This window comes from Rhinatrema bivittatum, chromosome 7, assembly GCF_901001135.1.
Source record: "Rhinatrema bivittatum chromosome 7, aRhiBiv1.1, whole genome shotgun sequence".
Classification (NCBI taxonomy): domain Eukaryota; kingdom Metazoa; phylum Chordata; class Amphibia; order Gymnophiona; family Rhinatrematidae; genus Rhinatrema; species Rhinatrema bivittatum.
In genome coordinates this window covers 122,712,886-122,728,437 of record NC_042621.1, presented here as the reverse complement: position 1 = coordinate 122,728,437, position 15,552 = coordinate 122,712,886, and the positions used below count along the sequence as shown (strand labels likewise).

The window sequence follows — 15,552 nt, the reverse complement described above, 5'->3', positions numbered from 1 at the left end:
CAGGGGGTCATAAGGAACGGGGAGAGAATGCGGAACGGTCTAAGGGACCCAGTGAGAGTAATAGCAGGAAGGATACAGCAAATTTACAAATTTGTTAAGATAGCAACTATATTACAAAATATATTTACAAAAACTGTATGACAGTCAAAAGGCCTAGAATGCTCAGCTACCCCTGTGAATGGAGTACAATGCAGGAAGATGAGAAAAACCTGTCTTGGATAAGGAGTGATACCCTACACGAGATCATACTGTATGGATGGTAGTTGGGATATATCCTTGGAAATGTGGACAGGAATACCTGAGAAGACTGAATTAAGCATTTGGTCTTGTACTGCCATCATCTACTACGTTACTATAATCTATTTATAGCTGATGATTTCAGACATCGGGGCAGTCATAGCTACTGATGGTTGAAGCGGGCAAGGAGATGCAACACTGGCATGGTCATAATCGCTGCAACATACAGGTAGGAAAAGAGTCAAAACATAAAATAAGGGAAACAGTGAATGCAACCAGCAAAGAAATGCAGTGGAATTCCCCATAATAATAGTAACTAAGCGTGCCAAATTACAATAAACAATGAAACAGTTTAAGTAATCCGTATGCCAATGTTCAGTCTGTAAGGAAGTGAATGTTTCGTCCCTGGAATTATGGCATTCGGCCACTAGAAGGCACAGGGAAAGATAGTTTGCTTGGAGGCAGAGATTTCTGGGAAATGTAATTCCACAAACAGAAGTTCTAGGAAGACAAGTGTGGCCAATTGGGCAGCTGAGAGTGAAACCACGAAAAGGGGCTTGTGAACAAAGAAAGAAGCCAGAGAAGCAGGAGAGCCAGGAAGTTGTTGGGTATGTAGGGCTCCACAGGACAGAGCCAGAATACTCTGAGAGTATAAGCTGGGAAGGAGTATATGTGAGGGCTGGAGAAGCTAGCTGCTTGGGCTTTTAGCAAGTTGGCAATATAATCTGGAAAAGGCCGTTTGGGCTCTTGTCTGGAGAGTAAAGGTCGCCAGAGCATGAATGTTTAGGCCCTGGTGCCATAGAGGTTGGATCTGTGGTGTTAAATTGTGAAGTAACAGATGTAGGGAGAAAGATTTGTGCTGAGCTGAGGGGATTTTCTCTGTGAAGCATTGCCAGTGAGAAGTACCTCATTCCTATCCTGATCCTGGGGGGTACTTCAGTGGGAGGAGACAGGGAAGTGAATATACTCTCACACAGTCCTAGTATGGGACCTTTTTTATTATTGTTCTTTGTAATTTGGTGTGCCTGGCTCTTTTTCTGTAAGGTTATCACCCTGTTCATTGAGAGGTTATATCCCAGTTTACTCTTTGTGTTTGATTTTTATATTTTTAACTAAGGAATTACATTTTAAAAACCCATTTAAGACACACTGAAAGCAAGATGTAATAACAGCCCAAATAATGCCAAGAAATCATATTTTTTGAATGGTAACTAGCATTCCGAATTAGCCACTCTTTTGCTAGCGTTCCTGTTATGATAAAAGTCACTGGTGTAAGAATGATATTTTTTTATGTTCTTTTGGTGACTTGTGCAGGTGATCCAAGACTTCCAGCACAGTTTTCTTAAATGCCCTTATTATACCTAATTATTGCACAAGGAGTATGGAATCTGAGGTTCAGGTAGATAAATCACACCCACCTTTGTATTCTGTGCTCACTGTGCAGTAACTATTTCTGGTAAAAAAAAAAAAAAAAAAAAAAAGAAAAGAAAAGAAAGTGATTTTATTTAACCAGTAAAATGAGCAGATAAGAACTGGGAATCCCCAGACCAGCCACACATAAACAACTCAAAAGTGTCCCTTTCTTTGTACAGTGTGTTTTTTTAGCACCAGAGGGATGCTATAAAAAATGACAAGTGGGCAGTTATTCCCATAATTCAGCGCTGCTGTACGTGCGCACTGCATGCTCTCTTCCATGACGCGCAAAAGCAGAGCTTTGACCCTGTCCCAGCAGGGCAACAGAGCATGCCATGCGGCTCCCACCCCCAACACAGGCACATCCTCGATCATGTTACGTGCAGTGCCTCGGCCGTGCCCTGCAAGCAGCTTCCGAGCTGAGGCTTTTTTTTTGGCTCACCCTTTTCTCTTTCCTTCATGCCGGACCTCAGCTTAAATCCCATGCTGCCCATCTTTCTTTTTTTTTTTTAGAATCAGGGGCCTTTTTCGTTTAATTATTTTTTTAAAAAATGAAACCTTTTCATTGAACGGCAGTTAGTGTCACTGAAGGGAAAGAAAGAGAAAGCGGAGATTCTGCTGTGGAACAAGATTGCGTGGATCTTCCAGGGTCAGGCACAGCAAAGCGAAGCCGGTCAGTTTAGCAGCAGAGCAGCAGGGCAGAGGCTGAGTTTGGCAAACAGACTTTTACGTTCAAGACACTGGGTACCAGCAGAGCCCCATAATAGCTGCCTCCCTACCTGATGAGCCTCTGAAGGGCTATGCCTCTCCCTTCAGATATGACTTTTATACTATTCCCCAGTCTCTCCATTTGTCTCTTTCGGGCCGATACAGTAAAAGTCACGGGAGAGCCGGCGAGCGCCCGCTCTCCCGACGCGCGCACAGACCAGTGTCCTGGGCGCACGATTCAGTATCGGCCCATATGCAAATGAGGGCCCACGGTAAAAGGAGCAGCGGCTGTCAGCAGGTTTGACAGCCGACGCTCAGTTTTACTGGTGTCGGTTCTTGAACCCGCTGACAGCCACGGGTTCAGAAAACAGACGCTGGCATAATTGAGCGTCCGTCTTCCAACCCACAGGCCGTGGGCAGATTTTTAATTTTTTGTTATTTTTGGGGCCTCCGACTTAATATCGCTATGATATTAAGTCGGAGGGTGTACAGAAAAGTAGTTTTTTCTGCTTTTCTGTACACTTTCCTGGTGTCGGCCGAAATTAACACCTGTCTTTGGCAGGAGTTAATTTCTGAGAGTAAAATGTGCGGCTTGGCTGTACATTTTACTTTCTGTATCGCACAGGAATAACTAATAGGGGCCATCAACATGCATTTGCATGTTGTGCGTGCTATTAGTTTCGGGGGGGGGGGGGGGGGGTTAGCCGCGAGTTTTTCACACGCTATTACCCCTTACTGTATAAGGAGTAAAAATAGCGTGTCGAAAACTTGCAGCCAAACGGGGGCTAACAGTGCGCTCAGCATGAGCACACTTTACTGCATGGCCCGTTTGTTATACACTGAAACCTTAGATTGACTTTGCAAACAACCATTTGAGTACTCTGCATGACAATACCATTATGTAAAATTAAATAAATAAATAAAATGAGAATGTACAGGCTTCGCTTTGAAGCTCATTGGTATCTCTCCATTTGCCTTAATGCCTGCATTGGTGAACTGCATGTAGAGACTGCTGATGAGAGAGAGAAAGAGTTGGCTGAATACAGGAGCTGAAGACTTTGCTATATTTCAAACTTGTGCTAATTCAACTATCCATCCATGAATTTTCCTGTGTCCAATATATGCTACACCTTCCTGCACATCTTTCTAGAATACAGACCCTTGTCTTTCACATGGATGGATGCAGTTCAGGATGATAGAAAATATGTTCTTTAATTTTGCTGTCCTGTCAAATTTTGTAAATGTTGAAGAGTAACCCAGTTTCCCCTAAAAGAAAAGTATTGTTGTGATCATTTTATATTGGATGGCCCCTACTCTACATCTATTCACAGCACAGCTTACACAAAATATCTTCTTCCATTGTGCAGCCCATCTTGCCTGGCATTTTGGATGGTGGTTAGAAGGTTCAGTTATTTAAATCATGAAAAGCATAGCTGACTATCCAGTCCCAAAATCTAGACTGCCAATTCTCCTTCATTGTAGAAATTCCCAGTTTATTTTGACCAAACAATATTTTCTTTCCTAATAATTGTCTTAACCTGAGTCTTGCAGTTAATGCAGTGTAATCTTCCATGTTTCTCCCTCTAAACTCCCTCATAAGAACTTTTCGCTTGTATGGTTTCCCCAGTAACCATCTTGGCTCCAGGTCAAAAAGTTTGAATCCAGATGACATCAATGTCATACCTGGGAACTCTCTGGATTTTCCCTGGAGACTCAGACAATTTGCATCAGGGGAAACCCTAAAATGCTCAGGCCCCTTTGTTTACTGCTCCTTCCCTACCCTTTCAGTAAGCCTGCAGGTAGGGGAGGAGCAAGCCTTGAGCGCACACACTGCAGGCAGCATATGGGGAGAAACTGCAGCCATGATCCCAGGATTTGGGACTCTGCTGACAGTGGATTAGGGTGCACAAGTGTGTGAGCTGTGACGTATAAGAGGAAGGAAGCTGGGAAAGTGCTGGGGTCAGGGAGGAAGGAATGAGTGCTGGGGGGTCATCCCTGGAGGGGTGAAAAAATGCTGGTGTGGCAGAAAGAGGTAATGTGTAAATTTAAAGTTTAAATTTAAAGTGTAAATTGTATTTCATTTTACCATGTAAGCAACTGCTCTCTGCTCACATGCACGGCTCTCCAGTTAGAAATCGTTAATCTATCCCTTTTTTCTAACAGCCCTGTTCGACATTCCCTGTTGTAATGTAACTTTCGCTTTCTGTGTTACCTGGTTTACCCCCTAGTTTATTGTAAACCGGTACGATAAGACTTGGTCTTGAGCATCGGTATATTAAAAGAATTTAAATAAATAAATAAATAAATACATAAATAAAATAATGTGGATAAGCAGGGCAGGGTGGATGAGGGTGAAAAAAGAGTATATTTAGGAGTAATCTAAGGATGTTTTTCTTTACAGAGAGAATACTGGATGCATGGAACAGCCTCTCTGTGGAGGTGGTGGAGAGAAGCAGAGTATTCAAGAAAACATGGGATAATCACCAGGGATCTTTGAGTGAGGGAGTGGTCAGGATTGTAGAGCTGAGTAGTTAGTGTGCATGGGCAGACTAGATAGGCAATCATGTTTCTATATTACACATTATTCCTTCCTCTTACCTTTCTCTCTCTTTCTACCCCCTCCCCCAACTAATGAACAGTGATTTTCAGGGTGACCACAACTGAAAAGCCCAGGAATGGACATCATAACATTCTCAAAGAGTAGATATAATTCCAAGTGAAAAGCTCAGAAAAATGCATATAATCTACAAATTATGAGAGCCCTCAGGTACCCTCAGCAGTTTCATAGATGTACTGAATCTGTATCCATGATTCTAACATTTTGGTTCCACCTTATTTCTTCCAATCTGGAAACTGTGAAAAAAAACAGGCACTCTGAGAAGTTTATAGACTGATGTGACGATATCACAAAAACATCTGTACAAAGACTGTACATTATATTAAACATGTACAAGAAGTAAAACCTATAAGTGGAATATTTCATCAATATGTATTCCATATTAGTTCAGATTACCCGGGTCAAAGTATCTGCAGGGAATGTCTGGTTGCTAGCAAATGAGACATTAGGAAGAGGCATCAAGAGGCTGGATGACCAGACAGGGCCGCTGCAAGGGTATTACGTGCTAGGGATGTGAATCGTTTTTTGACGATTTAAAAAAATCGTCCGATATTTTTGAAATCGTCAAAAATCGTTAGAGTGCTCAATACAATAGAAATTCCCCCGATTTATCATGAAAAATCGTTAATGGGTTAGTGTCCACTAACGGGAGTTATTTGGGGGGAGGGCGGGAAAACCGGCACACCAAAACAACCCCTAAACCCACCCCGACCCTTTAAAACTAAACCCTTACCTTCCCCCACCCTCCCGAACCCTCCCAAAACTTTTTACGAGTACCTGGTGGTCCAGTGGAAGCCCCGGGACCGATCTCCTGCTCTCGGGCCATCGGCGCCATTTTGGCTGCCACTAATAAAAATGGCGCCGATGGCCCGATAAAAAAAAAAAAAAGATCCCTTTGCTTCCCCCCCCCCCCCCACCCCCCCCCCCCAAACCGTTTTAAAATTACCCGGTGGTCCAGTGGGAGCACAGGGAGCGATCTCCCGCTCTCGGGCTGTCGGCTGCCACTAATCAAAATGGCGCCGATGGCCCTTTGCCCTTACCATGTGACAGGGTATCCGTGCCACTGGCCGGATCCTGTCACATGGTAGGAGCACTGGATAGCCGGCGCCATCTTGTGCCCCTACCATGTGACAGGGGCTGATCAATGGCACCGGTAGACCCTGTGACATAGTAAGGGCAAAGACTATCGACGCCATTTTGAATACTGGCAGCCGACGGTCTGACCCCTGCTGGACCAGCAGGGGCTTTTGGCACGTCTTGGGGGACCCTCCTGACCCCCACAAGACTTGCCAAAAGTCCAGCGGGGGTCCGGGAGGGACCTCCTGCACTCGGACCGTCGGCTGCCAGTATTCAAAATGGCGCCAATAGCTTTGCCCTTACTATGTCACAGGGGCTACCGGTGCCATTGGTCAACCCCTGTCACATGGTAGGAGCACAAGATGGCGCCGGCCATCCAGTGTTCCTACCATGTGACAGGATCCAGCCAATGGCATGGATACCCTGTCACATGGTAAGGGCAAAGGGCCATCGGCACCATTTTGATTAGTGGCAGCCGACGGCCCGGGAGCGGGATGACGGCCCGGAGCAGGATATCGCTCCCGGGATCCCCACTGGACCACCAGGTACCTATAAAACGTTTTTTGGGGGGGGTCGGGAGGGTGGGGGAAGCTAAGGTGTTAGCTTTAAAGGGTCGGGGTGGGTTTTTTGTTTATCGGCTGGGGCGCAGCCGATAAACAAAACCGCGATCGGGCCCGATGGAAAAAACCCACATGTGAATCGGAACCAGAATCCAAACCGATTCACATCTCTATTACGTCCCTAGGTGAACCTTCACTCTTGCACCACCACCACTACTCCACAGCTCCTGGCCCAATCTACACACAATTAAAAATTATGCATTTATATCACTTACAATATATATAATATATTTACCTATATTGTAAGTGATATTTGTACCTCAGGAAACTGCACTTTGAATGTCCTTTTGTCATGTAAAATCTGTTATAAATGCATATTTTTAAATTGTGTGTAGATTGGTCCAGGAAGGGTGGGGTAGTGGTGGTAGTGTAAGAGTATATACACTGCTGTATACCAACCCTGCTAAAAGGCAAAAAAGACACTTGAAACCCATATGATATTAGGCCTATTGTAATACATATTGGGTATGGGCCCAGCACTCAGAAAGCCATGAGTAAACTGAATTACAATTACAATATAATAAACCTCCCATACCAAAACAGCACTAACTGCCAGCACTCAAATAGTAAGAACCCTACCCGTGAATGCAACGCTGTAAATATTACACCAAATCTATAACACCAATACACCTTCTATTAGGAAAACGGAACAATGCAGAGTGCTATAGATCCCTACACAGAAACTACACGCTAGCAGAATACTTCACCTCAGTCACATGTGCAGAATACAGACAAACCACAACCAAATACAGAATAAAGAGAAAAAATAAAAATGTGCAGACAAAAACTGAACTGGAAACCACAGCAAGCTAGAGTCTGTATGCACAGCGACAATGGAAAAACAGAAACTTTGCCATTCTTTATAAAATATCAAACAATAAAATCAAGAAATATAAAACATCAATAATAGTAAAACCATACTATTAAAAGAATATTTCAAAATAGTTAACAGAATAACATACAATAAGTAAAAACTCGTTTTTGCAAAAATGTTCCAAACACCAAAAAAATATTGTAAAACAGCAGACACATCAAATAACACCCAATGATTTTAAGCTAACAAGAATTAAAAAGTTACCGGTTCGCCATACCTGGGAACTTTTGATTTCCAAATGCCCAGAGGCTGTCATGGATTACCTGGTAGGGTGGAGTGGGGGAGAGGAGGCGTTGTAGCACACAAACTTTCTCCTCTCTCTCATACACACAAACATATATTATGCTGGGTTCCACGTGCACATGTTAATTTTTCAAAGTGAACTTACTAGGACCATTTTGAGAATTTGGGCTGAAGTCTTTGTGCACTTTCTACATGCAGATTTTAGTCTTGAGCGCGCTGTTATAAAATTACCCACATTAAGAACCGATGGACTCAGGTTTCCATCAGGATCAGAAATGTAATGGTTTGAAACGGTGGTTCCCAACTACGATGCTTCAGAACTCCCAATAGATTGGGTTTGCAATAAGTATGCATGAAATATATCTGCACACATTTGGTCCAATAACAAGGTAAATTCTCTGGTTTAGAATCCTTGATGACCAGAGTTGTTAACCACCGCTTTACATATAAAAGGCATAAAATATAACAGCTCCATCTCCGCTTGGACATTTCTGGCTTTTTTTCTTCTCTAATATCTCTCACTCCAATATATTCAGCAATTTTCAGTAAGAAAATCAATACTAGGACAAAAATATACTGAGATGGAAGTTACTCTAGAGCACCCATGGTCATAGCTTGCATGCACACAAATGCTAAGAGGAGAATTTGAAGCAAGTTGGAAAGCTGTGAGCAGCAAACTGTGACCTGCTAGTTCAGAAGGAAGGAAGAGGCAGTGATAGCAACCAGCAAGTCAGAAACAGCAGCACTGATGGCACAAAGGCAGCGATAGCTTCAAAACCATGCAGAAGAGGTGCTCTAGATAAATCTTACATGGGAAAGATACATATGGTGGTGGTGGTGATATAGAAACCCAGAACATAACCAGAATCCATTTGTTTCAAGAGGAGGATTTGGTCATACAAAAGCAGTCCTTGATTTCTCTGTCTTCAGGTGAGAAGTGCTATCCAATAAATGGTCCACTAGTATTAGGTAAAGAGGATTGTCTCTTCAGCCTGTGCTGGTAGCAGAGGCAGTGAGAGGGATTGTACAAGGGTCAGTTAGGGAAAAAGGGTTCTCTTAGCCTGTGCTTTTTTCAGATAGGAAGAGGAATACCCTCAGTCATTTCTGGTGTCGTATATGTACAGTCCTTCTGTTTTGGGGTCCAGAAGTTTCCTCCTGCTTCTTTAGGCTTCCAGCTCAACCGGACCCAGCGCTGGGATCTGGCACCTTCAAACGTCATATCCGGTGAAAGTAGAAAGTGGCTCTGACCTCTCACCTAAAAATTCAGACTTCTTTTTCCAGGACCGGGCATGAGGATAGGTCCTGGTTCTTACACTCCATTTCATGGCATGTTGCTTCCATAAAGAAGCACATCATCTTGCCAAATTCAGAGAGTTGGTGAGGTTGAAATGGTCCCTGGTGGTTCATAGTGATAAAATGCAGAGCTGGGTATGCTCAGAAAATGAAAGTCAATTTCTAAGGATGATTCAAGGCTTTGTTCAAGGTGCTGCACACCCTCTCCAGAATCCATCACCAAAGCACTAAGATGATCAAGTGGCTGCCTGACAGACTTAGCAGAGGCTTGGAGGACCACCAGGGAATAGAGGGCTCTCAGCATATATGAAGCATTTACCCAGGGAAATAAATAACTTCAATTTCTTCTTGTATTCTGCTCCTGAGGGACTGTTAGTGCTATGCTTCAGCATTAAACATCAGTAGGGGAAGTTTTAATTTGGCTGACTTTTTACATCACCTATACTACAGCACTGCTAGACAGCAAAACATAAAAAGCAGCTGGGAGCAATAACACACACCTTCAGGCTTTGTTTAATTTGTTAGGATCTTTTAGCCTGGGAGGTTTAAGGGCCAGCTGCAACCACCACTACTGCATGACAGGCCGGGACATCCTGCAGATGCCTTGTTTTAACTTTTCATAAAGTATTTCATTTTCAGAGCATTTGGAACCTTCCTGGCTAAAAAACCTTAGCTACAGATAAAGTAAAGAGTCCACAGCAGTTTCTCTGCTCAGGTTTGCTCACGATGATTGCTGGGCTGTAGGGTGTTGGTAGTGTAGTTGGTGGAGCTGCCTGTCTGGAAGGGCAGATATTCCCCCTCCCCGAGCCAGAGGACTGCACATACCTGATCGAGGAGACACCCTGTACAGTACCTTGCATACCTGCAGGACCAAAATCTTGCCTGGTGAGGAACACGGCATGATCGTGGTGTTCAGTATGGTCTGGATCCGAGCGCTGCTGGGAGTGGGCCCAGCGGCACACCTGCTCCAAACTCCGAGATGGGTTTCCTCGCTCTATCAAGCCAACTGACTAAAAGAAGAAACAAAACGAGGAGTTAACGGGGGAAATATAGAAACCGGGAAACATTTACAAAGACTTGGAAATGCAGGTAAAAAGAGAGTTAACCGCGTAAGTCAGCATAAGTGGGTAAGTGGATTTTTGGTTGCCGGAAAGTATGCACATGATTCCATAATATGCACAAATTTGGCTGCTTAAAAAGAAGTGCAGAAATCCTACCAGATCTCTACTAATAACCATATAGAATATTCCATTGGTTCAGGGAGAATAGAATGCAGCTCCCCCCCTGTGGAAGAGGAAATGTGGCGCGCTCCTATGTTATATAAACCCAGACAACCATTTTGCTGCGTGGAATTTTAGTTGACCCTTCCAGGGACAGCTTGCCCGTGGCTGTTCCCTGGTTTTGTTTGTTTTAGGGAGGAAGGCCTCTGGAGTCTGTAGGAGTGAGACGGGTTTAGAAAAGAGATAGAGATTCTTTACTCCATTAATGACCGTGTTTTGAAATCCTTTTTGGTTTTTGAGAGGGGAGTTTTTTCTACCCTCCTCATTTTATGTTTTGATTTCTCTCTTTTTAAAGTCATGAGTACTCAACCAGAGGTTCAGTGTATGTTCAATAAAGGAATGGTGTTTCTCATCCAGAAAACATGGATGGATTGTGAGCAGTTCTGGAAAGACTGGTGTCCCATCCATTTCCAAAGAGGAGGTCATCAAGATGAAGCAAGGAAACAGCTTGGACCTATCTCTAGATTCACTAGTATATATATCTGAGATGATGGAAGAGGATGAGTGGGTTTGGTACCCAGCAGATATCATCAAGAGAAGCTGGAGTTATTTGGACTTTGTCTAAGATATCATCAATGTGACAAGAGGACATATCTGTATCAATAGGAAGGGAAGTTATTATCTGCCCAGACTGATTGGAAGGAGAAAGAATCGGACTTCTAAATCAGAAATTTAATTCCCACCCCCACCCCCCCCCCCCACACACACACACTCAAGGAATTATGGACACTCAGAGAAATTAATAATTGGAAAGATTTGAGTGTAAGAACTGTATTTGAGGTATGGTTCCTGGGGCCTCTATCTGGGACTATTAGCCCAGAGGTTACAGAAATATTTTGGGGTGGGGGAATAGAGCACTTCGTGGGTGTATATTAAATGTAGACATGTTCCTCACATTTTCATAAGGCAGACACGTAGATGGCATGCCGCTAACACATCGAAATGACGTCCCTGTTTTACTTGGCCTGAATGTATACATGTACATTTACCTACATAACAGCACAATTTTCAAACTCCGTGCACCTGGGTACTTTGTGTGTGAGCTTACTGGTGCGCCAGTAACTTTGCAGGTAAACACCTTGCTGAAGATGTACCCTTTTATGGGGATAGCTATCTGCCTCGTCATTTCTGATTCCTGTTCAGTAGCTATGCTTTTGTTGATTCTTTTGCCTAAATCCAGACCTGGTCACAAGTAACACTGGGAATTGCCTTGAGCGCCAAATTCTGAAGGCACTAAATACTCAGGCCAAAGAGGAGTGCAACTGTGACAAGGACAGGCCTACTCTAGCAATCGTCTTCAAAGGGGCGCTGCTGTGGCTCTCTGGGACTCTGGAGAGAAGGTCTTCACCCACCCTCTGATTTCCAGGGTCCTCCCCCCCAATCCCCTACTCTCCAGTTCTGCCTATGGGCACCCAAATCCTAAATCCGGCTCTGCTTTGTGATTCAGTTGCTGAAGGTTTGCCTCAGGCCAGCTTCTCCAGGAGCACTTTTACACATTTTGAAAGAAACTGAAGCCCCTACTTTGTGTTTAAATACTATTTCTTCTGATGTAATTAAAGGTGCTGCTGACCCTTTTGCACCTTGGCTTTCTATAATTATCACTGCTGGTTTGACCCAGGGATATTTATGCCCTTTATTAAAATAAGCGATTTATTTATTCAACTGTCAAGAAACCAGGATTGGATCCAGCCATTACTGATTACTGCCACACTATTTGTAAGTTTCCTTTCCTGGGAAAATGAATAGAGTTTGTGAATTTGTAGCAACTACAACTGTTTAACGCCCATGCTGGCCGGGATTTCGCAAAGGCCGTGGAATTGGAACAGTATTTTTGGCACTTATGGATGGCATTCAGGTACATGCTGGCAGAGGTTTTGATTCTCTCCCGGTTTGTTTTAGATTTATCTGCTGCTTTTGATCTAATTGGCCACAAGTTACTTTTAGATTGGCTGAAATATTTTGGCATAATGGGGTTGGCATGGCAGTGGCTGCTGACTGGATTCAAAGGGTATGTTGGAGAAAGATATCATCCTACCTTAGGAAGCTCAGGTGATGAGTCCTGCAGGCCTCTGCACTTATTCAACATTCATTTACACCTTTTAGGAGGTGATGTGATCTTAGGGTTTAATGTTATTTTTATGCTGATGATATTCAGTTTTGTATTAGAGTAGGGAAATTGGTTCTTACCAATTTGAACAGCGGCTTGACAGCTGTTAGCTCATGGCTGGCTGATCATAAATTTATAATTCCAATAAATCAGAGGCTCTCTGGATTAATAGATCTACTTGACCTTTGCTAAGCAAGCCTTCTATTTTTGACGTAAGGCTTGAGCCTAGGGATGTAACTTGAAATCTTAGGGTCCCGTTGGACTCGTCACTATTTCTGCAGGCTCATGTCAATTCAGTCACAGGTAATTCCTTTGCAGTTCTACATATTATTTGTCGTTTTTGACCTTTCTTAGGAAAACAGGATCCTGCCACAGTCATTTATGTCCTTGTTACAGGTCAATTAGATTATTGCAACTCTGTATTATTTTATTTAAAATATTTTTAGCCCATGCTATCTATAATCTTAGGTGGGTTACATAAAACCATAATCACATAAAACAAAATGACAGCAAACTTTAAGAGTGCCTACCAATACTAATAAGGCTCAAATAAATAAGTTGCTCAAATAAAGCAATTTCAAACTAATATGCCTTCATGATTTCCCCTCAAAAGAAGACTACAGCTTATCCAGAATATTGCTGCCAGTTTGCTGACAGAAAAAAATCTGATAATTGCATTATTATGATTCTAAAACAGCTGCATTGGCTTCCAGTTGAGGCCAGAATTAAATTTAAAGTCCTCTCTGTTATATGCCCCTGTATTAATGGTCTTGAATATTTATTAGAACAACTTACACAGAAACATAGAAACGACGGCAGAAAAGGAACAAATGATCCACCCAGTCTTCCCAGCAAGCTTATGCCAGTATCTGCTGCACTGTGCAAGTTACCCCCATGCTTATCAGTTTCCCAGACCATAAAAGTCAGGGCCCTTGGATGCTGTTTGAATCCAATTTCCCTTAACCATTGCTGTGGATTAGCTATAAGCTACCAGGTGCCTTAGATGCTCACAACAGGCCTAGCTAACTATTCTCTGTGCTACTACTGTTAAGTTAGTGACAGCTTGGTACACAGCATTTAGCATGGATTTTAAAAGGAGCGCATGGCCGTCCATGAGCACGAGGTTCCCGGCGCGCTCGCGCATGTTATAAAATCTAATGGCCGCGTACACATGCTCACCGGATTTTAAAATCCACGCATGCATGTTTGGGCAATGCACATGGGGGGGGGGTGAATTTTCAATTAATACGCGCAGCGATGCAATCGGACCTCCCCCAGTTTCCTCCCAGTCTGCTCCAATTAAAAAGCGGACTGGGAGGGAACTTCCCTACTCCCCTATCTAAACTCCCTCCCTCTTCCCCTCTCCTCCCCACCTCCTAAACCCTTCCTATGAACTTACTTTTTTTTGTTTTATTACTTACTACTCCTCTGGAGCAGAAGTAATCTGCGCATGCCAGCTGACTGCCGGCGCACACTGTCCCGGCCTGCCCAGACCCCACCCCCTGCCCGGCCCTTCGGAGAGGCCCGGCACTTGTGCGCGCGTACCGGGGTTTACACTCGTGGCTGGGCCTGTTTTAAAATGTTTTTTATGCGCATGGGCCTTTTAAAATACGGGATTTAGATTTTATGCCCCAACTGTTCAGAATTCCATTCCATTAGAATTGAGGTTGGTATCAGGTTAGCTTGTTTTCAGAAAAAAAGTTAAAAGCTTGGCTATTTAATCAGGCTTTTCCTTGGCTATTGCTATTCTATTTTAGGTAATTACTGCATTTAAACTCAGTTCTATTCTGGTTTTAATCTTCCACTTAGGAATTTGTTTATACTTAATTTGTTTTTATTATTATATTAAGTTTTATTATTTTTTTTTTTTTTTTTTTTTGTAACTTATTTTTATTGAGTTTTGAACATAGAAATCCAAAATGTAAAATGTACAAGCAACCCACAATAACAGGTCTGTTACAATAACGACAGACAACGCAATGACACTTATAGCAATGACATAGGATTCTGTAAACCACATGTAGTCAAGAAGCGCCAGCATATCAATAAAGCAAAAGGTTCTAGGTGTGCGGGTTCCAATCTCAAATACTAAATCAACCGATATCATAAAAGAACAAGGCAGACATAATGGGGAAGAATCAGTAGCACACACTTTGGCAGTCAAGATAAACAGTTATAAACAGATTAACAGTTCCAACTAATCCCCAATCCCCCCTCCCCTTCCCCTTCCCATCCCCCCCCCCACCCCTGGAACTTGTGTGAGGGAGAAGCCATAGTACTGGACTAACACAGCAAATACCTGGATGAGGTACGAAAATGCCCATGGGTGTGAGTCTAGCTATGAGTGCGAATTACTCCACTGAATGATTCCAAGTGCCCACAAAGACCGTTCCCCATCCAGTACCTAATCAGGGTATTATGTTAGGCTTAAGATATAGCTCCAACGGCTTCCAAATATTACCCATAATTTTCTGTCTGTGTTCAGTAGCTGTTTGGGCACAGGTATACTCCAGAGTGAATAGCTTGATCAACAACCTGAACCATAAGTCATGTTGAGGAGGATCTGCGGAAATCCAACAAGCCAAAATGGCCTTTTTCCCAGTCAGGCTTACTCTACGTAAAAATTGCAGCTCATACTTTCCTAGTCCCACAGTGGAAGTCTGCATCAGCCCAAAGAGCCAGAGAATAGGGTCTGCAGGGAGCTCCATGGAGAGCAAAGAACTGCAGGTACCAATAAGTTCCGTCCAAAACAAAGAAATAGCATTACACGACCAAAATTGATGGGTAAAGGTGCCCGTCATTACATTACACTTGGGGCACTTGGCAGAGGACGTAATGTGGGCCAAGAAAGCCCTGTCAGACGCCATATAATACCGTCTCAAAAATTTAAATTGGATCTCCCGATACAGCACATTCGCTGACCATTCCGGGATCTTCTCAAAGCATGATAAAAACTCCTGACTGGTAAGAGTGAATTCAGGCCATTGCACCCATTGTTGCCAGATTTTGGTGACTACATCACTCTGAAGATGTAACAGTAGGGCCTGATTGAAAGTCGCAATCGTGAACTTTTGCGGTTTGTG

The 15,552-nt window shown here is 43.3% G+C and overlaps 1 protein-coding gene and 1 long non-coding RNA gene across 3 annotated transcripts in view; one reads left to right on the top strand and one right to left on the bottom strand.

Annotated features, from left to right (window-relative positions):
* Positions 1–15,552, bottom strand: part of ADAMTS14 (ADAM metallopeptidase with thrombospondin type 1 motif 14) — a 314,376-nt gene that overhangs the window by 104,786 nt on the left and 194,038 nt on the right. The window contains exon 6 of one of the 2 annotated variants that reach the window (XM_029609051.1): positions 9,936–10,092. In XM_029609051.1, the coding sequence (XP_029464911.1) occupies positions 9,936–10,092 (157 nt within the window). The remainder of the gene's footprint in view (positions 1–9,935; positions 10,093–15,552) is intronic. The other variant, XM_029609052.1, reaches the window with a different exon arrangement.
* The window catches only part of LOC115095428, a 306,111-nt gene that overhangs the window by 197,418 nt on the left and 93,141 nt on the right, over positions 1–15,552 (top strand). The gene's annotated exons all lie outside the window — the stretch shown is intronic.